Raw genomic sequence first — 26,595 nt, forward strand, 5'->3', positions numbered from 1 at the left:
GTCTGATCACTAAGTGTGCAGCAATAGGAGGCACAACAATGCACTTTAGTTGTAGTGATTTACTTTTTATTGAAAGCTATGGAAAGAAAGCGAAAAATGTCCCTTAACACCCACAGTAGCTTGAACTGATTATAAATATTGCTATATGTCAACACTTTATTATACCCAAAACAATATCCTACTCTTCAAAAAAATAAAGGTGCTTGAAGGGTTCTTCGCAGTAATGCCATCGAAGAAAATGTTGGTTTCTCCATATAGTCAAAAATTCTTTAAAGAACAATTTTCTTATAATCTAAAGGACCTTATAACCTTAAATAACCTTTAGTGAAAGAGAAAAGTTCTTAGGTGCTTTAAAGAACCATTAAGACAGAAAAGTGGACACAAAGAAGAGATAATAAATAAAATAAATAATAAATTAAATAAAATAAATAATAAATTAAAGTGGTGGGTTACAGTGTTCTGACCCGTATTTATGTTTTTTATGTTTATATTATATATTGTATATTGGTTTATATATTGTATATAATAATATAATATATTGTATATATTGTTCATATTTATATAAACTGTAAAAAGTAAAAGTTGGATCATCTTAAATTAAAGTTGAAAATCTTTAAATATTTTAGGTGTTACCAATTGAAGTAATAAAAAATGTCACCTTAATTGTATTAAATATAACAACTTTCACTTTTTACAATGTAGTATATTGTTTAAATTGTTTATTTTGCATTATTGTTTTATGTCTGCTGTTATTCTGAAGAGCTGATAAACAGTATTTCATTGTTTTCGAAACAATAAATTAAAGGTCTATTCTATTCTAGTTTATGTCTATTCTAGTTTATGTCTATTCTTTATGTCTATTCTATTCTATTCTATTCTATTCTATTCTATTCTATTCTATTCTATTCTATTCTATTCCAGACTTAAACATCTTTAAGAAACATGGAAACCATGAGATTTCTAGACATTAATCTGGCTATTGCTTTTGCAGGGAAACACCCCACCTTACTGTAAACTAAGCAATAACCAATGATGTTATAAAAACCAAGCATGATAACATATGTTTTGCTTCATTATTAACACCATTCAACAAAGAGACTCAATAAAGCAACACCAACCCTAAAAGCAGCCAGACAGCACACACTGTTTGGGTTAAGATATAATTGAATCCTATGTCATAAATTGTCTTGTGTGCTATGCCATATATTATTCATATATATTTTGCTTTTACCTTTATTTTTATTAAAAGAACCACATAGTATGAGGCAGTCCCTCTAAAAAATGGTGTTAGCACTAAAAGTTGTTCACTGGGTCTTAATCATCTAGCAATGTTATGTGAGCTAAGTTATGATTGAGTCTTCTTTGAATTTCACTATTGAAATCATTGTAAACTAGAATAGCTAAATCTCTAACGAGTTTAACTGAGCAGTGCGAAAATCACATTACATTTATGTGTATTAACCTGCCTGGTTAAACTTGCCTGAAGAATCACGTCATTTCAGTCGTGTGGAACAAATAACCACCGCTTTAAGTTCCTTCTGTGTCTGGTATCCGCACGGAGGGATTTTTAGGGTGCACAGAAGGAGGGACATCTAGATAAGTGACACCTGAGCCTGGCGAATAGCAATGCCTCTTTGCTCGAACGTATGTGGACGCGGACCAATTAAATTTAATAACAAACCAACTGGAAAATGACATCCAGAGTTCACGTGGAAACGCGTGTGGATGCGGTATGGAAGAATGTCAAAACTTCATAGATCCCCTTCAGCTAAAATAAAGGATAAATCTTAAAAATGCTAAAATAAAAATCAAGTGCATTCAGTAAGAAAACATTTTATCAACTGACATAGTTGATAAAAATGTACTTTATTAGATGTTGGAGGAGAAGCACCGCTGTCGTAACGTCGATAAGGTAACTGTAATGTAAAATCCTCGTGTGAGTTACACTCTTAAATGTAAAAATAATTTCAACGTGTTTGATTGACAGGTCAATTCCAGCGAAAAGGCTCTTATGTTCTGGGTCAGAGGATGACACTGTTTTCGCCCTGTCGTCGGGTCAGGGCAGGTGCGGGGTGGCTGTAGTTCGGGTCAGTGGTCCGTCATCAGCACTCGCTGTCCGCAGTCTGACCCGCGTGCTTCCCGCCGCTCGCATCGCCAGTCTCCGCAGCATCATACATCCACAGACTCAAGAGCTGCTGGACCGTGGCCTTGTCCTCTGGTTTCCAGGTAAGACGTAAAGTTTTAAATAGTTAATGTCATATTTTACCACAAAACTGACTGGATGTTTTGTCTTGTAAGGTCCTCGCAGTTTTACAGGAGAGGACTGCGCAGAGTTTCACATTCACGGAGGTCCTGCTGTTATAAATGGAGTGTTACAAGCGCTTGGTAAGTTAGATATTACTGTTTATTAATATGACTATTGGTAATCATTCGTTTTAACGTGTATAAAGATAACGGCTAATTGGTATTTCCACCTTTGGCCACTAGATGGCAGCATTTGCCTTGTGCGTAGTAATATCTTGCTTTAAATTTTATCATGGTGTTTAGCAATTATAAATGTTGTTGATCGAATAAATGTGCTGTTGAGTTATGATTTAGCAAATCAAACTGAGACTTTACACCTTTTTTAATCCTTGTGTTTCAGGGAGTTTGCCAGGGCTGCGACCTGCAGAGGCAGGTGAGTTTACCCGACGGGCGTTCAGTGCTGGAAAACTGGACCTTACCGAAGTGGAGGGTCTGGGTGACCTGATCCACGCAGAGACTGAGGCACAAAGGCGGCAGGCCCTCCGACAGATGGCAGGAGACCTGGGCCGCATCTATCAAGACTGGAGTGATCGTCTAAAGCGAGTAAGCAATGCATTAAAGGGTTAGTTCACACCAAAACTACAATTTCAGCATGAATCACTTACCCATGCATCTTTCTAAACCACCAAGTCCTAGATTTTCGTCAGAACACATTTTTAGATGGTTTTGATGAAAACCAGGAGGCTTCTGTCTGTCACATAGACTGAAGTGACCAGATTTTTTAAATGAAAACCGGGGACATTTCCTAGTTCAATGGTCAAATTATAATTAATATCACATTTGTTGTTATCTATAAATTAAAAAATGTATTGTTGTGGGTTCACTGCAAAAAATACTTTATTACTAAGTATTTTTTCTTGATCTCAGTACAAATATTTAAAAATTCTTGAATCAAGATGCATTTTCTTGATGAGCAAAATCACTTAAAATAAATCTATACACTGAAAAAAAATGATTTTCAAGAAAAAAACCCAAAAATGTCAAATTTAAGTGATTTTGTGCATAAAGCAAGCAAAAAAATCTGCCAATGGGGTTAGCAAAAAAATCTTGAACATTTCTTGAAAAATTCAAGAAAAAATTTCTTATCCCACTGGCAGATTTTTTTGCTTGTTTTATGCACAAAATCACTTAAATTTGACATTTTTGGTCTCAAAACTAGACTTATTTTCTTGGGTCGTTTTGCTCATCAAGAAAATACATCTTAATTTTAAAAATTTTAGATATTTTTTTCTGAAAACAAGACAAAAATACTAAGTAAAAATTTTCTTGAAAATATTTTTTGAGTGTAGCTTTAAAACAAAGTGAATTTGTGTTTAAAACAAGCAATGGGTTAAGATTTTTTTTCTTGAATTTGAGCTTGTTTAAAGCACAAATGTACTTTAAAAATTTTATATTTTTTGTCTTGTTTTCTTAGGTCATTTTGCTCATTAAGAAAATGCATTTTGATTTAAGATTTTTAGATATTTGTACTAAAAAACAAGACAAAAATACTTAGTAAGACAGTCATTTTTTGCAGTGTTTCTATTTCAATTAATTGAACAATTTCTGTAAATCGATTTTTTTCTTTTATACAATGCACCATTTTATGGAGGACCACAAGAGTCATGCAAAATGTAATAAAGAACTTCAATATTTAATAACTACCCGGACAATAAAAATAGCAATTAATACATTTGTTTAAAAATACATTAATTAATCTATAAATAAATTACAAAGTTACAAAAAAATCATTATGTAACATTTTATTAGGCAATAAAAAGTGAGATTATAAAAATAACGTAGAAATGAAATATTAATCCATTAATAAATAGTTCAAATGGATTAATATTTAATTTCTACGTTATTTTGATAATCTCACTTTTTATTGACTAATAAAATGTTACATAATGATTTTTTTGTAACTTTGTAATTTATTTATAGATTAATTAATACATTTTTAAACAAATCTATTAATTGCTATTTTTATTATCCAGGTAGTTATTAAATATTAAAGTTCTTTATTACATTTTGCATGACTCTTGTGGTCCTTCATAAGATATGACATACCTCTTCAAAGTTACTTCTAAGGTACTACTTCAGCTGATTTCATAACATTGTAAAAATAAAGAACAGAAGGAGTAATGCGAAATGTAAACACATTTACAGAAAACAAAATGCTCAGTATCGTGCTGTGATCAGTACACTTCATTGGTTGATTACTTTAATTTAACATAACATAACATACATAGTACCTTAAAACTCTGATAACTTTGACTGTTTTCATATCTTATGATAACTTGATTGATGATTACTTGATGACACTTTCTCATGTGTCTCAAAGTAAATTCTTCATCACTAAAGCAGTGGCGCCCAAACAAGTGTAGCTCACGGCTCCCTCTGCTGGTGAAAAATCATTACATGATTAATCTGGTCTGGTACTCCAAAGGCTAAATGTTGATCAGCCCTTTTAAGTGTATTTGCTGGTTGTTTTGAACTTGCTGTAAAACGGGTACATTTCCGGGGACAGAATACCAAAAAACTGGACTGTCCGCGGAAAACGGGGACGTCTGGTCACCTTAGGTTGCAGTTTGATTTTCACATTCAAGCCCAGAAAAGAATGAAAAGACATTGCAAAAAAGGTCCATTTGCCATCAATAGTTTAATAATAATATTATGAAGTGACAAGAACACACTTGTGTGCAAAGTAAATAAAACAAATGTCGTAGGTGCCAACGTTTTTGTGTTTTCCTTTTTTTATTTAAGCCATTATGCAAACATAGTAAACAATACTTAAACAGCCTGTATAAATTCATAAAATTACATCAGCAGGTGACGTCAGAGGCATGCACAAAAGGGTTCCTGTCGCTTCATAATATTATTATTGAACTATTGAAGGCATATGGACCTTTTTTGGTGATGTCTTATATTCTTTTCTGGGCTTGATTGTGAAAATAAAACTGCAGTCTATCTATGGGACAGACACAAGCCTCCTGGCTTTCATCAAAACTATCTAAAAATGTGTTCTGAAGACAATCGAAGGACTTGGTGGTTTAGAAAGACACACGGGTAAGTGATTTATGTTAAAATTGTAGTTTTGGGGTGAACGAAGCCTTTAATCAGGACTCGATATAACCGATCAGATGTTTTTTGGTCTCCGATCAAGACCAATATTAAAGAGAGTAAACAATATTTGTTTAAGAGAGAACTCAAACCCTCTTTCACAGCACAATGTATTGTGCTGCACACACACAGAGAGTTGCAAAAATTGTATAATGGCAGCTAAATTACATTAACAGGCCGTAAAAGACATTGTTTGTTTTAAGTGAACAGGAAATTCCAGGAAGTTGTTGACACTGCAGCAAATAAGTGCACATTGTTTAGAGGTTTGTATGCTTGATGTTTTTTTAATTGCTGGGAGGTTAAAGTGATGCAAGAATTCAAGTGTTATTGAGATTACGATCCTGGGTCACCATTGTGCCCAGATACAAAATTTTGATTTGAGAAATGAAAAAAAAAATTCAGGTTGTGTCATCAGTGATAAAAATGTCTCTTTTTCACCAGATTTAAATGACCTGAGTTATAGGGGTAATTGCTTTAACAGATACGTATCACTTTGGTAATAGGAAGAGTCTCTTTTCTTTTTGGCGTTAGGTGAATCGGCTCTCTTGACTTAACCGGTAGAGGAACACTTGTGCTAACGAGAAAGGTTATTCTTTTTATTAGAGGTCTTTTATATAAATCCAGAAATTACAGCTGGATTGGCCATCTGATCCAGCTTGTGAGGCATCGATTGTTTGTGTGTGAAGAGCAGAGAGCAGGAGACAGGAAATCCTGAACCGGGTGTGTGCCAAAGCTGATGTTGACTGATGCTTTGCATTAAGGATCATTTGCTTGAGAAAAGGAGCAAAGATGCTTATTTGGGTCTGTCGGGGAAAGGTGCATATGTTATTTTTGATTACGAATGCCATTATTTACTGTATTTAAACCAAAAAGTGAAAAAAAAGGAACTTTATTCTGTTGTGGCTTTTGAAACGGTTTTAACAAAGTAATTTCCAATTTTAGTCTTAAGGTTTAAAAAAAATCTTATTTAGTTATAACAAAACCTGGATCTCACCATGAGCACAGCCACATAGACTGATATGGCGTTAAAAAGGAAAGAATAATAAAAAGGAGAGTTATGATAAAGTAAGATGTCTTATCGTTTCTAAGTCACCAATCAGATGTAAGCAAAATTGAAACTTACAATTTAACATTGAATATTTAGAATATGCTCGAAGTTGACCTAGAATTGAGAAACATCACAAGCAATATCAGAACCAACAATAGGCTACCTATATTTACTACTATAATGCAGGAGTAAAGCAGCATATGAGTAAACAAAGAAGAGATCATCCCGCAAAACGGAAAAGTTAATCCTGCGTTCATTACTACATTACAGTTATTCGTGTAATATAAAGTAAAATTACAGTTTTTCCTCAGTCGCTTTGGAGCATTATTCAGATCAAAAATTATTTTTCAATTTTTCAAACTTTTTTCAACCTCCACATAAAGAAGTCAGTTGTGCACAACAAAAAAGCAAATTCTCATTGTTTTGCAATGAGAAAAAATTGCAAATGCGTGCTACAATCATGCAGATGATTATGTAAAATTTTCTGCTGATTTTCATCAAATACATTCAACTGCACTGCAAAAAAACGACTCTTACTTAGTATTTTTGTCTTGTTTTCAGTAGAAATATCAAAAAATTCTTAAACAAGACGCATTTTCTTGATCATCGAAATGACCTAAGAAAATAAGTCTAGTTTTTAGATAAAAAAAAATTACATTTAAGTACATTTGTGCTTGAAATAAGCAAAAATATCTGCCAATGGGGTGAGAAATTTTTTCTTTTAAGGCTTTTAAGAAAAAACTAAACTTATTTCAAGATTTTTTTCTTACCCCATTGGCAGATTTTTTTGCTTGTTTTAGCACAAATTCACTTAAATGTTATATTTTTGGTCTAAAAACTAGGTCATTTTTCTATTTTCTTTATATTTGTACAGAAAACAAGCAGGGCTCAACACAATTTTTCACTTGCCCTGCCAAAATTTTCACTGGCCCCAATAAATAAATGTCAGTGTTACATATTCAAAAATAATAATTCAAAAGGCAAATATAATTGTATACATGTACAATGACACAGACATGTTCCAACGAAAAAAGGCTCCCAACCTTTCTGCTTTACCTGTAAACTGACAGCAAATTGTACAAAATATTGCATCTTTCTTTCGTCGTGTTTTACCCAAGTAAATGTCTGCTTCCAAGATCTGAAATAATATACATTGATGAAAATATAATTTAGTGACTGAGAGTGAAGCACTGACCCAATCGGGCAAGTGCCAAAACTTTTTACTGGCCCGAACGTCTCTCACGCTTGCCCCGGGCCACCGGGCACTCCTTTATGTTGAGCCCTGACAAGACAACAATTCTAGGTAAGAAAGTCATATTTTGCAGTGTGGTTCTTGTTGAATAGTCTTACACTTCAAAACATTTAGGAATTAGTTCATTATAGGCATGTCATGCAAAATGGTTGACCTTCACTGTAAAAAAATTCAGTAGAAATTACAGTGTTATAGCAGCTGGGTTGCCGGTAACTTACAGTAGATTTAAATTTATGTTATTTACTGGCAACATTTTGTTGAAAGTTAAATGAACATTAAACATTTACAAGTCTTTGTCTTTACAGAGTAAAACTAAAAAAAACTGCATCAAGCAAAACATTCTGGGAGTTTTAGTCTGTAAAGATAAAGACTTGTTAATATTTAAAATGTATTTAACTTTGAACAAACTCTTGCCAGTAAATAACATAAATTTAAATCTACGGTAAGTTACCGGCAACCCAGCTGCAATAACACTGTAATTTCTATGGAATTTTTTTACAGTGTTTGTATCATAATCTGTAACAGTAAGCATATTTTCCATATGTTTTTTTAGTCTTTTGTAAATGTGAACTGATTTGATAAATTGCTATCAAGTGAATCTTTTTTTTGTTCTGTATAATATGATTTTCATAATGTGTGTAATTTGTTTAAAGAACAAAAGGTGAAAATGTGAATTTGTCCAAAATTTACATCAGAAAATACTGAGACATAAATTTGGTCCGGTACACACATGCATATTAATTTGGTTGTCAGTTCACCTTTTAATGCTTAATCCTGTTCTGTACACACACAGTTCAGTAATTTACGGGACTCACAACCGCATTTACAGAAACTCTGCATAATGTGTACATAACCGAACTGAACAACTAGTAGTTAATAAAGTGTTAAAACAAGCATCATGGACATGACTTGAAGGGGAAAAGTGCAGAAAATGACAGAGGCACAAGCGTTTCCTGACTAGTGTTGCCAGATCTTGCATGAAAAAAACGGTGAACAAGAAAAATCCAATAGTTAACGGAAATAAGTCCAAATGCCTTACCTTAAAGATCAAAATATCTTTAAAAGTACCTTCATACTTTAATAACAGCAAAATCTTGATCGCTTCATCAGCCAAAAGCCATAAACGGTTAAGTGCCAAAATGCAAGTACAAAAAAGACGAGGACCTGGCAACACCGCAAGACAGCGCGCTGTGGAGCATCCTCAAAAATGCGTACAATGCACAACGCCAAGATGGAGGTTTATTGCAAAACATAACGCTGTTAAATTATTTTGGTCAAATTTTTGTAAGAATTGATCCAAGAAACGCAGGCAAATTTTTGCTAATTTAATTCGAGAAATGATCCAAAGAAACTGAGAAAAACAGTAAAACCAATATAGTTTGATTATGTTGTGTCTTTGTCATACAGTGCTTGGCACATGTTGAAGCATTCATCGACTTCAGTGAGGATGAACTCGTAGAGGATGGAATCTTAAATGACGGTATGTCAATCACAGCACTGATTCATTCCCAGAATGCCTTGAGACTTTCCTGTTAACGATAACCTCAGGGCAAATTCCAATTGGACATGAACTTTCCTATACCCTACTCAACCTATATGGTAGAGACCTTTAAGTGTGAACTTTATCTCTAATTGTGCCTCAAAATGTGTCTGTTTGAAAGAAACTTTCTGTAAAGACCCATTTTTTTAATCAATCTGTACCACTCCCAATAAAGCACTGAGAATAAAATCCACTAAAATGAACTCTGCAGACATGAACCTTATTTAATTTTTAAAAGTTTGGTTTAAGATATTCTGTGTCATCAGTGCCGGGTTCCCACGGGTCCTTGAAATCCTTAAAAGTTTGTGAATCTGGGGGAAAAAAGTTTAAGGCCCTCGGAAGTGTGTGAAAATATACATAGATACAGGTCATTGAAAGTGCTTGAATCTATTTTATGCAAGACGTTTGTTTCCGGTGTAGTGTAGGATAATATCATAAAAATGTTAGACTTTTTAAGCACACGTGCTAAACTGTTCACTTTAAATGCTTATATCTTCTGTATGTGAATGTTGATTCATACCAAAATGCTTTTTTGCGTGTTTGACAAATGAAAACGTCTCGGGTTACGTATGTAACTGTTGTTTCCTGAGAAGGGAACGAGACGCTGCGTCTCCCTTGCCATACTTCCTGCGTCCTTGTAACGCCGTCTTTGGCAATATTTCAGATATCGATATACTTCCTGGCTCCCGCGTCACCATGTCTTTGTCGTTAAGCCTCACCATTGGTGGAATTTGATATACACATTCAGATGCACTTACCCCTGGAGGTGTCCCCAAAGTGTAACCCCATTGACGCAGCGCGAGTTCCCTCGAAAGGAAACTGTGACAATGTATTTTAACCTGATGTAACCTTGCTCTCACTTGAAATGTGTCCCCCACATTTAGTCCTTGAATTTGAGGATATTGGACCTGGAAAGTCCTTGAAAGGTCCTTTATGTTGAAGTTTACTAAGTTGTGGGAACCCTGTCAGTGCTATCTGAAGAGCCCTGGCTGTCTTTTTAATACCTCTGCAATTATGTGACCTATTTTGGCCAGATGTTTGGGTGTTGTATTAAATTCAAGTCTGTTGCTTCTGAGAATAAGGGATTTTATTGTGCGTCAAGAACATGTTTGTCACAGACATCCACTTCCTCTGAGAGTTGCAGTTGTAAAGGCACTAATAGACGGCATGCAAAATAATGCTTCCCGTAGGCAAAGTGCTTAGGCTTTAAGATAAATCTGTACATATACATAATAGGTCTTACCCTTTAAAGGTCATGCATCTCTGTTAAAGCCACAATATATAAGAGTTTTGTAATAAGATATCAACAAACCAATTGCACAGTGTCATGTTTTTCATGCAGATGTGTACTTGCATTAAGGGTGTCGCGCTTTCGATTTTAAATCGAAATCGATCGAAATGAAGTCACAACCTCGAACTTCGAATTAAAAAATGGGATCGTCGATGCTGCCACGCCCCATCTCACGTCCGGTCGGCTTGCCAAGCGGGGGAAAATAAACTCTCAGAAGTGCCTTTAAAAACATCCATCCAGCGGAACGCGATTTATATTTTAAACATGAGCGATGTATTGCTACAACTCCTTGAATGCATATCATAAACAGGATTACTACCTAGTGATCTGCCTTCGGACAGAGCGCAGCTCTCTGCAGGTGCACGAGAGAGCCGCCAAGATGCAGCGTGTTATATTTTAAACAAAAGGTATAGTTTGCCTCAGCTCGCATGAAACGCATAAAACTGAACAAATACGTAAGGATTATTACTTTCGTTTATGTTTAGACTTTGGACAGATGCGAGAGCGCGTGCATGTGAGACAGAAGCGCAGCTGCTTATGACGCACCGGTTTTATTTCAGATAATAGGAGTCAAGACGCGCGCATTAAGTCTATCTGCGTGCAAGAAGGAATTCTCTCTCTACAAGCTCTCCGTGTAAAGTAAAGCCCACAAACCCCCATACGAGGAAAAGCACGCAATGTGCATGTTAATGTGAAACTATAATAATTATAATAATAAAGGCATATAATTTTTTGTCTTAAAAAATTCATTTAAAAATCGAGAATCGAATTGAATCGTGACATCAGAATCGAAAATGTAATCAAATCGAGGATTTGGAGAATCGTGACACCCCTAACTTGCATTATCCCAAAAGTTCTCAAGGATTTGTAAATCCTATTTTAAATAATGGCGCATCCCTTGTCTCCCTTGTAATTGTCCCTTTTAGTGACTTAATATCAGTTTCCGGTTGTAGAAACTGTAGGCAACACGGGCGGCCAAATGTGGAAGTGGTTGTTATACAGCATTTATTACACGGCTCTCTGGAATACTTGATTCTGATTGCTCAGTTGAGACATTTGCAGGTTCGTTCTTTTCAAATAATAACCGCTCCAAAGTAATAACGCATAGTGGGTACTACTTTTACGAGTAAAATCGCTCCGCGCCAATAAAGATTACTGTTTGGCGCCATCTTGTGACAAACACTGGACAACCACAATTAAGAATGGAAAATTTTGACATTAATTTTAACATGTACGGAAAAAACTAAACATTTAAACAGTGGATAGAAGAACGAACAATGACAAGACACAGAGAGCTTACTGAGACTGAACTTGACAAAATAGAGCATGACAGCTACGAAGCCAACACACAAAAAAATACAGAATGGGCATTAAAACTTCTCAAAGACTGGCTAAAACAGAAAAAAATGGAGACAGACAAGTATGAAGCAGAGCATCTTAATAAGGTATTACGATCATTTTATGCATCTGTGCAAAGTTTCGCGGAAGGATAAAAATGTTAATTTAAAACAAATATGCCAATAAAATGTTTCAAATTCATATTCATGTCCAGTTTATTTCTTATGTGGCAAGTAGCCGTGTAATAAACGGGATGGTGTGGAGGCAGCCGGTGGTTGTCGGGTAAATGAGCCCCTTCAGTGTGATACAAGACCCTCCCCTTCGCGTCGGGTCCTGATCACACTGTCGGGGCTTTTTTCCCGATAACTACCGGCTGCCTCTACATTATCCCTTACCTAACATGCAGCTGTTTTGCCTTGCAGCACATTTATTATGATGGCATAAAATAATATGATCACACATACAGGTAAAAACATTAATTTATTACCTCATCCATGAACATGATTAGCGAAATCCATAACATTAACATTAAGCTTTCACTTTTTGTTATTGTGTAATAGCGGCCTCTAGTGATGAACATCTACATATTGTGGCTTTAACGTAAACATTGTGTTTTAGTAAAGTCATGCTCATAAATGATTTATAAATGTTTTTGTATTTGTCTGCTGTAGTGGATGTAGCTGTTCGACAGCTGCAGACACAGATTGGAGATCACCTGTCGGATCAGCGCAGAGGAGAGCGCCTGCGCACCGGCGTTCAGGTGGTCATTGCTGGAAGCACCAATGCGGGCAAGAGTAGCCTGCTCAACATGCTGAGTAAGATCAGATTTACACTTACTGAACATTAGATTTGGTCAAAGTAAGATTAGTTAAAGGGATAGTTCACCCTAAAATGTAAATTCTGTCTTCATTTACTTATTCTGAAGTTGTTACAAACCTGTATTCATTTCTTTGTTCTGCTGAACAAAAAGGACAATATTTAGTGTGATGTTTGTATCCAAACCGTTTTTGAGCACCATTGGCTTCCATAGTATTTTTCTTTCCTACCATTGAAGTCAGTGGTGCTCCTGTTTCTTATTACAAATACCTTCCTTTGTATTTAGCAAAACAAAGAAATCTATTGTCGCTGTACAATGAAAACCACGTATGTCCATTTAGCCGATTTTTAGATTTTTCGACGGATTGAATGTCCAGGTTCATTTCCATATACAGTATGCTTCACATACCTAAATGGCCAATGAAAAGTTGTGAAATCATGTCATCTGATTTTTTACGGATATCCATTTGGTGTCAAAGCTGTCAATCACGCCGCGAATCTCCCGCCCTGTGGAAGCATCTCGCCAGTCTCGTGAAGTTTCATTGAAGCTCAGCACTGGATAGATGAATAAACATAGCCTGGTGAGACAATGACTTTTCCTTCATCGCGGTAAACGTTTCCCCCCTGACGCCAGACGTAGTTACAGTAGGACTGTGCAAACAAAGTATCTGTCTAGCATTACTATGCCAGTGTATTGATTCATTGTCCCTTCATAGTTTGGAAGAGACATTTAATACATTTATAATTAATATTAAATAAACTAAGCGTATTTAATAAACTGAGCGTATCTGTCAATATGAAACGCGACTTAGCCATTCTAATTAATGTTTGGAAGAACGCGTATCGACCACCGTTACTGTAAAATATGCACGTATGTCCATTTAAACTAAATTTTGGTCAAATGTGAAATATATCATTACACTGGCAAGAATATGGTTACATGTAAAGATGCCGTACCAAGTGTGACAACGCTACATTCAACTGCTTTTGAAATACAGTGTTTTTTTCACTTACTGAAAAGTAACCGTTTTGGACATACGTGAGTTTCATCGGGCAGCGACGATATACATGTTTGTAACAACTTGAGGATGAGTAAATGATGAGAGATTTTCATTTTTGGGTGAATTATCTCTTTAAGCATTTTTTTCACGGTTCCCTGAAATACTGGATTGTGATTGGTCAGTCATGATGTTTTGCACTTTGATATTTGTGTATGATAAGCATATCCCAATGTATCCCAGTTTATTAGTTTCCAAAATACTGTTGTTGCTACTTTCACGTTTGTCATATTTTTCAACAGTCTTTCAAAAACAGTTAATTACAGATTATAGTAAAATGTCCTTAAAGGTACTATTATTTTTACTACAGTATATATGGTAAGCGTAAAACAAATATGAATAAGTCATAAGGGTTTGAAACAACATGACAGATGAGTAATATGATTACAGAATTTTTAGTTTGGGTGAACTCCCCCTTTAAGATAATCTACAAGTAAATAATTTTACACTCAAATATAATTTTTATCTATTTACTTTTTGATTTAGGTAGACAATTTACAAGCAGTATAGTGTAACGTACGTATAACGTACAGTCATGACTGTTGTGGAAATACTGTATTTTGACCTTAACATAAAGTTGATTAACAGATTTAGGATGTTGGGATGTATAAAATAGGATGTTGTCCCATGACAGGAGGTTAGCGTGTGTGGTAAATGACTCTATTAACACACAAACACACATGAACTGAGATAACAAGACCTTTAATGACGTTTACCTCTAACATTTGACCTCTCCAGTAGCTGAGGGGGATGTGTGGATATTGTCGAACTTCCTGCCCTGAATTACCCCACATTCATCAGGTCTGTTATTGTTTGTGATCTGGCTTGCACTGGTGTGAGCTCCGCTGGGATGCCTAAACTTCTCTTGTCCTACTTCCTACACTGTACAATTCATTTCAATTTTCTTGACTAGGAGTTCAAGAAAGTTGAAATAAATTGCTAATTCAAGTTGATTAAACTAAAAAACTCGAGTGCAACAAGGATTTTCTTGCAGTGTAGATTCAGGTACAAATGGAGATCAATTGAAAAAGTAGTTCACCCAAATGGAAAATTAAATAATCAAAATAATCAAATTGCTGTTGGGTCAACTTCTTTTATGGGACTTATCATGGTGAAACTCCATAAAGCAATCACATTTATCATTAATGTAATCCAAATAACTCCATTGGGTCTTCTGAATTGAACTGATACGTTTGTAAGCGAAAACTTAATATTTTTAGCTTATTTAGGGACCAATATGTCATGATTCACGTAGTAAATTCAAATAGCAGCATGTTAAAAACTCGAATTTGATCTGTGTGTTTAAACTAATGCACAATGTATCAATCACTAAATAAGCGCAAACTAGTAATAATGGGCCCTATTCTAACGATCTAAGCGCATTGTCTAAAGCGCACAGCGCAACGTCTAAATGGGCGTGTCCGAATCCACTTTTGCTAATTTAACGACGGAAAAAATGGTTTGTGTGCCGACAGTTGGTCGAAAAGGCTTGGTCCTATTGTAATGGGAGTATTTTGACCATACCGTGCAATAAACCAATGAGAGTCTCAGCTCTCATCCCCTTTTTTGCGCTGGCGCTATGTCTAATCCCTATTTAGATGATGGACTTTGTAAACTGAAAAACTAAGCGGAGGAAGAAGATCCCCAGTTTAAGAATAATGTTAAATAATTGTGTTTTTTTCACTTGTATTGAAATTGTTATTTTTTTATTAAAACCTTTAAAACCCGTTTTCTTTTAGTCATGGAAGTAAAAAAGCAGGCTTTTAATTGCTTTAAATGTATGGCTATCCAATATCATCAAAAAAGAATTTACAAGTATGTAAGAAAAGGTTTGTACTCTAAAAATATTTTATTTGTAACAAACAGGAGATAAAGAATTTACAAACGGCTCTCCGCACGTTTCAGCACTTGGACAGCGTCATGAGTTTGTTTTAAGCATTACTTAAAAATGTTTGTCATCTCACCATATCCACAGGTACAGAGTCATCATATACAGTGGGGCAAAAAAGTATTTAGTCAGCCACCAATTGTGCAAGTTCTCCCACTTAAAAAGATGAGAGAGTCCTGTAATTTTTATCAAAGATACACGTCAACTATGAGAGACAAAATTAGGAAAAAAATCCAGAAAATCACATTGTCTGATTTTTTAAGAACTTATTTGTAAATGATGGTGAAAAATAAGTATTTATTACGAGGTTTTTGTTGGTCAATGGCGTAGTCTATTTAGTTGCCTCAAAATAGCAACGCGCCAACAATGCACCTGAACACACCTCATTTTCAGACCAGAATGCCCATGGGCGCAAAAGGAGGCGCAAAGCATTTGCTATTTAAACAACGTGGTGCTAAACGTGAAAATTATAGTTGCGCAGGGTGGAAACTAGCAAAGGACACTTGCGTCGCGGATTGCGCCTGGTGTAAGATAGAGTCCAATGAATTAATAGTTAAGTAATCTAAGTGAAATAAACTACTATTATTCTAAATGTTAACATTGGAATTTAACTACACTCATAATGGGTAAATATTGGACAGAACACATGCTCGGTTACACCCAATAAATCTTTTCACAGCGCACGTTGATCAAATAGCCTGCGTGCGCATTTTGGCAACAGAAGTGGTGTTATTCCCCAGTGGTTGTAACGTGTTAGCAAAGTTTATTAAAACAGTTTCCCAACATCAAAATGTCTGGTTGTTGCGTTTGGTTGCACTAATATAATATACTACTAATATTCGTATATATGTATCTGGACACTTTATATTTGGTCATCTGCTAACAACTTCTATCCACTCCACTATAGTACATGGATCCTGTAGCTGTGTTGAAAAAGTTGATAGTCAACTTTTTAAAATAACTTTCTTTGTTTGTGTTGCTTCACTGCAGATAGTGTTTTCATTTCATTATCATTGTAACCCCGCTGTGTAAAAATGTTTTCAATCCCAGTTGTCCCAGAATCCACACATATCTGTGTTATTATTGAAACAACACATTTTGCGTTACTTTTAACACAACTTGTGTTTTATTTTAACACAATGTTTTTTGTCTAATTCCTGCATGTTTTTAAACCGAAAACAAAATGTCAGCACTTTTGTGGATGCATGCATCTTTGTATAGGTTTTTAGGACAGTCGCCTTTTAGAAAACATACAAATAAAGATAATTTTAGACGTTTAATGACTATTTAGAGCATTGGGGTCGCTAGATGAGGGCTTAATATACTTACGTTTATGAAAAACGAAATTTTGACCAAAATCGATATTTATATTTTTGCCTCTAGCTCAAATTAGACAGTGCACATTAAGACTCATTTTGCAAGCATGGGTCACATATATCAAAATCGAAAAAAATATATATGTAAAGGCTTCTTAAATGCATACATGCATGCGTGTGTATTTATGTATGCACTCTTAGAAAGGATTGTTGATGTATTTTTTGTGTTAAAATAAAACACAACTTGTGTTAAAAGTAACACACAATGTGTTGTTTCAATAATAATACAGAGATGGGTGGATTCTGGGACAGCGCATTTAGTGTGTTGTCCCAGAATCAACACTAATGTTCTAAGAGTGTACATAATGATTACACACACGTATTATGCAAAAACAAACTTTTATTTTGTATGCGATTAATCGCGATTAATCTTTTGACAGCCCTAAATGTATCATATTATTCTCTTGAGGATTGAACGTAACGACAAACAAACAACCTAAATCATTTAAAAATGTCAGTTTTATAAACTATTACAGGAAGTTGACACAAAGAGCACTTAAATGAAACTGGCCTCTTCCTTCCAATGCACATATGGAAACATAGTTTAATACCAATACATACAAGTGCAGCAAAAAATAGAAAGCGTGCACGGTAAAACAATTTGTCAAACTTTCATTTGTTCAACAAAACATGGAGCAGCGGTGTATTGGGCTGATATATGCACGACTATTTTAGTACAGCGCTTGGCAGCATTTCAAAAGAGTAAGACCAAAGTTACTCAAAGAATTTGGTTATATATCATAGCTCATATTCATGCATATCTTCAAATTCCTGCTTGTTACAAATTAGGTTAGATTTTTCTCGAGGTTGAACCATTTCAGATCCACACTGTTCCTGAAAAATGTTGGCAATAGGAGTAAAACAAATTTTACATTTTACAAAATCTTTTAACTGTTTCAAAATAAGTTACACACATCATATTTCTTATGAAAACTGTACCGGTATTCAGTTCCTAAGCAAAATATTTAATGACACAGTCAAAACGCTTCATACATTTTAACTTATAGTTAAAGTCTATTCAGAATCTTAAGGTGGGTTGCACCAACAAGGATTAAATTAAGCAGAGTTTAGAGCTAATCTAAGGTTTGTTGATCTCAGTTTAATTTTAATTCAAGTTGTGTTGCAAACTTAAATTTAAACACAGATTAACAAATCTTAGATTAAAACTTTAAACTGTATTAAACCCTTCATCTGCGATTTTATTTTGTCCGCAATGTTGAATTTTCTGGTGATATTAAACATCAACAATGGTTACGTCAAAGTGCAGGAAATTACAAATGTGGCAACTGCAATCATTGTGATAATATGTATATGGGTGATTCTCACGAAAACTTGGTTTTAAAAATGTCAAGCATGAAAATGTAAAAATTGCTTAAATTTACTTTTTTCCCACCAGACATTGAAAAACAAAGTCTGGAGTAAATGGGAACATTAATTTAAAAACTTTTACTCATCATTTAACACTTTTTGTATGTAACATAATTTAAAAAATTAGTCCTAAAAAATCTCATTACCGCAACAGTCAGAAAACATCAACACTGACATATTTTCAAAATGACATGACAAACCTGAAAGAACATAATTTGGAGATTCTGCACATGCATTTAAAATCAAAGTATTATGCTTCTATTAATTAAATTAACATTTAATAAGCATCTGTTGCGGTAATGATAATCAAAATGTCGTGTAAGCATTCTGACAAGACAATATTTCAAATTAACTGTAAAAAAATGATCTTACCTGGTAGCCATCTTGAAGTAACTGGTCCATGTGCTTGGTCACTCAAAATCAAACTTTATTAAAATTCTGTATGTGTGCTTAAACTGTTCTCAAAAAGTGTTGCGGAGGATGAGAACATCAGGCATGGACACATAATTTTCCTAATTTTTTTCATTATTATTATACATGAATATTCAGTAAATATTTTTTCTGTCATCTAAAGTAGTCTAGCAAAACATCCATTTATTTTTTTTCTTAATATTTTTGTGTTAATTTGATTAAATTACAACATAACGCATGTTCAAACACAGTCGGACACATTGCGGTAATGAGAATTTCAGCAGAAAATGAGATAAAATTTACAATTATAAATTCTTATGTTGAAATCACACATTGTGCAAGGTAGAACACAGTATTGTGTTAATTCTTAATGTTACTATATTACACATTTTAAAGCTACAATCATTAGTGCCGTGGTGTTTCAATGGTTTCGTGAGAATCACCCACATAATATGTTGAAGACGAATATGTTTAAAGATGTAACCTTAGGAGTTGAATTTAAAATAAGATCATTTATTAATTGCAATACTTCGTTTGTGGTGTATAGGTTGGAATGCATGTGTGGTTGCTTCTACGTAGGGATGACTACGAGGAAATTAAGGATCAGATTATCAGAACATAAAAATGCAATTTTTGTTTGTAATCCGCTTTACCCAATGGCTCAACATTATAAAAATGCAAATCATGGTAGTCCGAGTACATTAAAGATTATCGGCATAGAACATGTTTCTAGAATGACAAGAGGAGGAGATAGGGTTAAAAGGCTTTTACAAAGAGAGTCCTTTTGGATATATACATTGAAACCAACAACATTTCCAGGTTTAAATGGAGAATTGGACTTTGTACCTTTTTTGTGACATGTGTGGAATAATAATACTTTGTATTTTGAGTTGGACATTATTGAACTGTGGATTTTATATAATTTTGATTTTTTTTTCTCTGGATGGTGTTTTGATGAGTATTGTATTGTATTGAACAGTTTGTAATCGAGATAGTGAAGATTGCGGAAGACAACAATAAAGAGAGTTGCAATAGTCTAATCTTGATGTCACAAATGCATGAATTGCAACTTCTAAATCTTTTCTTGAGAGAAGATTCTTCAGCTTTGCAATAGATCTTAAATGGAAAAGGCTTCCTTGAATAACTGCACTAATTTGTCTGTCAAAGAATAATGAAGAGTCAAAAATTACTCCAAGGTTTTTGACTTGGGTGCATACATTTGTTGAGAGAGGACCTAACTGGGCTTTCAGAGCAGGAACAGAATCTGCCGGACAACCAAGAATTAAAACATCTGTTTTTTCCTCATTTAGCTGCAGAAATAATTTGTCATCCACCTTTTAATATCATCTACACATTCCAATAACACATCAAATGACGCAGTGGTGGCAAGTCTTACTGGAAGGTAAAGCTGAGAATCATCTGCATAACAGTGATATGAAATGTTGTACTTCTGGAAAATGTGGGCCAAAGGCAGCATATAAATGGAAAACAATAATGGTCCCAAAATAGATCCCTGGGGCACACCAAACAAAACAGGTGCAGATATTGTGATATAATGAACAAGATGTGTCGACGCATTTGTCATGAAGCCCCACCGTGTGTCCGTTCATTCACTGTCATTCGTCTGACTGGAGCACGCGTGACAGAGGAGAAGCACATACGAGCATCGGTAGCTGTCACCGGTGCTGTTAATAATCTTTTTGAGCCGCCAAACACAGTTTGTTGAGACGTTATAATAAACGCATCTTTGAATAGCGCCCCCACGCTCGCGGTATGTGTTTCTAATCATTTAGCCAGATATTTAATTGTAAAAAACATATTTTAACCTCCTCATATGCAAGTTTAAAGTGAATCCCTCACTGAGATTTAAAACAGAGTTTAAAGTAATGGAGCAACAGGATTAAAGATAATCTAGGTTTACTGTAAAACTTGGATCAAAATGACAGTTTAAACGAAAACCTGATTATTTTTAAACAGGTTTAAAGTTTGGTGCAACAGAACTATTAAATAAGCTTTGATTTAAACCAGATTTAGGCCTAATCCTTGTTGGTGCAACCCACCCTTAAGCTTCTGAGCCCAGCGCCAATCCCTGGTTTCACGTTTATCTATGTTTGTGCATTTGGAAAACCCTTTTATTTTACACTTTCATCAATTCAGGCTTTACATTTTATCAATATGTGCATTCCCTCAAACCTACCCTGATGTCTCTAGCGCCATGCTGCTTTAGAAAGATGCTTATCATCTGCACACACAAAAAACAGTGTGCATACAGTACGTGCCTGCCCTCGTATGCATTTAATTACTGTAACGATTTGTCTTATGCCACAGATTTGACAGGATGTGAACTTTGTGTTGTTTTTGTGTTCTTGCAATAACAACACCTTAAATATAGTAAAGGATGAACGTAGGGCCCTATAGAGAAAGACCTGGCAGTGACGGTCATTATATACCGGACACGTTCCAGTGTTAGACATACAAAGCCTTTAAGCTGATGTTTCCTTAAAACTGTCACGTTTTGATTTTGGTAATTCTCTGTGCCCTTCGTTCTGAAAACGAAAATACAAGAACAAAATGTCTCATGGGCCCTCAATATCTCGACTCTTAATGGGGATAAAATGAAGTAAAGGGCCGGAATAGTTATTTATATAGCCTTGTCTTTTAAATACAGACTTAAGTGGATAGTTTCATTTTCTCGTCCTCATGTTGTTCTAAACCTGTATGAATTTCTTTTTTCTGATGAACACAAAAGAAGATATTTTGATAAATGGTTAGCTAATTATAATCTAATCGTGATCAAAAGTGTGATTTTAATCTTTGACATGATTACGTGTTTAGTGTTTTAATCAAAGTATCTTCTTTCACGCTTTAGCTCAGCGTCCTGCTGCCATCGTGTCTCCCACAGCGGGAACCACCAGAGATGTGGTGGAGGTCCCTTTAGACATGGGCGGCTATCCTGTACTGCTGAGTGACACCGCAGGTCTGCGAGACACCACAGACAGCGTGGAGCAGGAGGGCGTCCGGCGCGCCAGGCAGAGGTGGGTATTTACGGAGATGTGTGGGAAAACCGAGGCAAAATAAACACTGAAGCATTTTTTGTGAACATTCCGACGTTGCCATCCTAAAAATGACCTGTGGAGGGGAAATATCTCTCTAGACTTTGCCGTATAGGGGAAACGTTTTGTTTACTCAGAGATTTAGATCTAGGTATGTGTCAGGTTTTTCGAGAATGAAAAATGAACAACGGTTATACATTACGCACGTGTTTTGTTATGTTATCTTTGCCGAGTATAAAAGTCACATATACATGTTATTGTTTTATCCACAGTGACTTACAATTGAAGACGCTTTCAATGCAGCATTTTGCCAAACGACTGGCGTACCCAAAACTAGTAGGACTGTATGGATACTGTATACAGTAAAATGTACCGTAAAGGTGCCGTAGAATGTAAAGCTGTATTTACCTAGGCATAGATGAAAAATAGGAGTTGGTGACACTTTATTTGATGAGGTGTTCATAAGACTGACATGACATCTTTATAATCACGACAGGACACGTGTCATGAACATAAAGGAGATTTTATGCACGTTTATGACAATTAAGTGTCATTTGCTCAATTATGTCATTTTTAATGCAAAGGTGACATTATTTGAGATGTCTTGTTATGACTACTTGATATAAACCACTACATCATAACTTGTCATGACAACTTGACATTACCAAGACAACATAACTTGTCATAAATCTATCAGGTTAATTATAAAACTTGAGAAACTACCTAGCTTTGTGGGTTAACATTACATTAAACTGTCATGTGGTTGGTTTTGACATTGGGTGTCATGAGGCCATTATAATTCTAACTACTTTTTGCCAGTGATACAAATTGAATTTGTCATTACTCTGTCAAATAGTTTCTGTCATTTGCACACACGTAAAAAAACAAACTATACTCCAGCTTTAACTTAAACAAAATTTAGACATCCACTAAAATCACATTGTGACCGAAATGGGAGAGAAAAGTAAAGCGAGAGAAAACTCTGCCATCATTTGTTTGTTGGTGGTGCCACTTTGATTTATTTTATTAATCAATAAATATCTTGTGCAATAAAATTTGTGTGACTCAAGCGTTTAAAGAGACATGGTTTATGTTCAGGACGCGTCCACTTTTCTTTTGTTAGGGTTGTTTCTGTGAGGTCGGAGGTTATAAGATGTTGATCGGGTTCAGGAAACAGGTTTAAGAAGTGATCATCCGCTGTCGTCCTCAGGGTGGAGCAGGCAGATGTTACTCTAGCGGTTGTCGACTTGACGCAGCTTCCTTCTGAGCCTCGATTGATGCCCGCCTTCCTTAGTGGACACTTGAGGAGCATCCTGGAGCAAACATCTGACAGGCGACAGTGTATCCTGATCCTTAACAAAAGTGACCTCATCTCCACCGAGCAAAAGCGCAGCGTCCGAGCTTCGCTCATGCAGGCTGGAAATGTTCCCCATTTCTGTTTTTTGTCATGCCACACTAGAGATGGTCTGCAGGATCTCATGACCGTATTACAGGAACGATTGAAGACATTGTAAGTGTTACTGATCAATCAAAACATTTATTTTACGCACATGCATTACATCTACACATTTTGCATGGTCACGTTTAGCTTGAGGAATCCAACTCTTAGGGCACACTTACGCTATCCAAACCACACCCGGTTTGGTTTATCGCGCCCTGGCCGGCTTGTAGAGGTGGGCTGGAGCATGGTTCACTTGGGTTCAGGCGCAGAACGTGCAATGTGATTGCAAATCGTGCCAGAGAGCGATCCAAAAGGAGAGACATCTATTGCGCGACCACCCATCTTCATCTGCGCCCTTAAACAGCTTTAGACCCCCCCTTTAAAGGTACAGTTAAAAAAAATTAACGGGTAAAAAATGAATCATTAGGGTATAATATTGTAACTCAAAAGGTACAACGTTTCAATGTGTTGTATAGCCATAAAAGCACAAAAATTTACCTTTGATGGTACCACCCCAGTGACAGAAAAGGTACAATTTTCTTTTTTCTGAAAGTGTGTTAGTGCCACTCTGCAAATTTTGGGTGAATGGAGTTAATTGGATTATATAGATCATAGTGTGTGATGTGTCTAGACTCATTGGGCCCTATTTTAATGATCTAAGAGCATGATCTAAAGCGCACGCGCGTAATGGGCGTGTCTGATTCCACTTTTGCTTATTTAATGACGGGAAAAATGGTTTGTGTGCCATTACCCATTTGTTTCCTAATGAGTAATGGGTGTGTTTTGGGCGTAACGGCAATAAACCAATAAGACTATCAGCTCTCATCCGCTTTAAAAGCCTGTTGCGCTGGCGCTATGTCTAATCCCTATTTAGATGATGGACTTTGTAAACTGAAAAACTAAGCGGAGGAAGAAGACCACCAGTTTAAGATTAATGTTAAAAAATATATTTTTTAAAATTTTTATTAAAACCTTTAAAAGCCATTTTCTTTTAGTCATAGAAGTAAAAATAGCAGGCTTTTAATTGCTGTAAATGTATAGACGGTTTCATCGGACGCACGTGATACACCTCTGGATTCGAACTTTACTTCCGGTTTCGTTTTTTCAATGGTCTGACTAGCTGCTAAACTGATCTCTTGAACAAATGCCTCGTCGAAAATAACAAATTTTTTGGTTTCCTAGGTAATCTATGTGTTGTTTTTTTGCTTGTTATATAAATAAACTACGTTTAAAGTACTTTGTGGTTATTTATTATTAGCGGAGTTTGCCGGAAGTTACGTGCGGAACGCGACAGCCGCTTGTTTATGTTGTTACTGCTGAAACCGTCTATTGATATCCTACATAATCATTGTAATCTCATAAAATAATTTGCAAATATACAAGAAAAGGTTTGTACTCTAAAAATACTTTATTTGTAACAAACAGGAGATAAAGAATTTACAAACGTGCGGAGACGCTTCAGCACTCGGACAGCGCCATGTGTTTTTTTTAAAAGCATTACTTAAAAATGTTTCTCATCTCACCATATCCACATATCCATAAATCCGTAGGGTAGCATTTACATTTTTTTTTTTTTAAACAGATGCATTCGTTTAAACCAGGCTACAGGTGAAGCAGCTCTTTGCGCCTTCTAACGTCTCATAATCAGTCCTCATTTATGTCCAAGAGACTCAATAATAATCTTTTAAATTTTAATACTTTGATTTTTCATATTTTAAAACTTTTATGAGCTGCTGCGCATCCATGTGTTAAGCAAATTAACCCGCGTTGGCGTCCTGTTTATAGGTGCATATTAATAACGCGCTCATTAAATAACAAAAACAATATTGCGTCATTGACTTTAGACTTAAACCAGGTTTTTGTTGGTGAATGGCGTAGTCTATTTTAGTTGCCTCAAAATAGCACCGCGCCAAACTAGTGCGCCAGCACACACCTCGTTTTTTTAGACCAGAACGCCCATGGGCGCAAAATTGGGTGCAAATGCATTTGCTATTTAAATAACATGGCGCTAAACCTAAAAATGATAATTGCGCCGGGTTGAAACTAGCAAAAGACACTTGCGTTGCGCATTGCGCTGCATTGTGCCGGGTGTATGGTAGAGCCCAAAATGTTCTTAGACTATAATTCTGTCTAAATTGAAGATATGAAACATGTTTAATATTTTGAGCCCCCTTTAAAGGAAGTCTTGAAATGTTTGATACCCTACAACTTAAATCATACACTGACCAGCCAGTAAAAACCAAACACATTGGGCATCGTTCATAAAGTTGGTAAGTGTATAAAGGTATTCGATTTTCAAAGTTGTGTAGTATAATCCAAAACATTTTTATTAGCTAAAATGTTTCCTCAAAGCGGTGAACAGGAACTGTGTTTGCAAAACTTCTTTTAAGACATTATACAATGTTAAGAGTTGGATTAGATCATTCTTAACATAAGTCTCATGTCTTTGTCTGTCAAAAGGTGTGGTGATCCACTGTTAGGCAACCCAAGTTTGACTCAGACCCGTCATAGGACTCACCTGCAGAAGAGCACAGAGGCTTTACATCAGTATCATCACTACAGAGATGTGGATCTGGTGCTGGCGGCAGAGGGGCTTCGTCTGGCTCTCTCCAGTCTGGGAAGGATCACCGGTAAAGTTGGTGCTGAGGAAATACTGGATGTGATTTTTAAAGACTTTTGCATTGGGAAATAGACTCGTACTGTGTCCCATCTGAACAGCTCTTTGTGAGGAGTAAATGTCTTTACTTAAAATACATGACACAAGTTGAGTTATTCAATGGATGCTTTTGAAGGGTTTACTAGGGGAGTGGATGCTCACATAGAAAAGACAAAACCAATACTGCGTTTGGGTTCTGAAAAAAAATTAAGGGTTCGAACAACATGAGGGGAGGTAAATGATGACAAACTTTTGATTTTTGGGTGAACTATCGCTTTATGTCCATTTATCATCAACTTTAAAAACTTGACCAATCCAAACAGTTAAAACAAGAGATCAGGAAAAGCATTATTTTTATTGCATATGGGAGGCAAAGTTTCAAATCTCAGCTTTTCTCTAAAAACAATCAAATTTCCTCCCAAATGTCCCTATTGAAGGGAATGACTTCACACCAACCTTGGCAGGAGGAGACCTTATTTGTTCCTCGTGCGTTCTCATCTAACAGCGTTCTCCCCTGCTGTAGGAAGGAGATGTTCAGAAATGCTCCCAAATGCCCTTTGTTCTGCTGTCAATCCCACATTCATTTAAATATTTATGCGAGTTCACTGAACTCTTTACCCGTTTGACGACACCGGGTGTTGAGGTGCTGCGTGCGG

At 35.7% G+C, this 26,595-nt stretch overlaps 1 protein-coding gene across 2 annotated transcripts; it reads left to right on the forward strand.

Annotated features, from left to right (window-relative positions):
* Nucleotides 1-1,649: 1,649 nt before the first annotated feature.
* On the forward strand, nt 1,650-26,046 carry gtpbp3 (GTP binding protein 3, mitochondrial). Of its 2 annotated transcripts, XM_055183364.2 has the most exons (9): nt 1,667-1,912; nt 1,988-2,226; nt 2,299-2,385; nt 2,645-2,847; nt 9,111-9,183; nt 12,544-12,687; nt 21,659-21,824; nt 23,053-23,352; nt 25,744-26,046. In XM_055183364.2, the coding sequence occupies exons 1-9, from the start codon at nt 1,860-1,862 to the stop codon at nt 25,973-25,975; spliced, it is 1,497 nt and encodes a 498-aa protein (XP_055039339.2). In that variant the 5' UTR covers nt 1,667-1,859; the 3' UTR covers nt 25,976-26,046. The 2 variants fall into 2 exon arrangements, with proteins under 2 accessions (XP_073731959.1, XP_055039339.2); XM_073875858.1 differs by lacking the exon at nt 23,053-23,352 and having other exon boundaries at nt 1,650-1,912.
* Nucleotides 26,047-26,595: the final 549 nt, after the last annotated feature.

This window comes from Misgurnus anguillicaudatus, chromosome 14 (assembly GCF_027580225.2).
Source record: "Misgurnus anguillicaudatus chromosome 14, ASM2758022v2, whole genome shotgun sequence".
Lineage (NCBI taxonomy): Eukaryota > Metazoa > Chordata > Actinopteri > Cypriniformes > Cobitidae > Misgurnus > Misgurnus anguillicaudatus.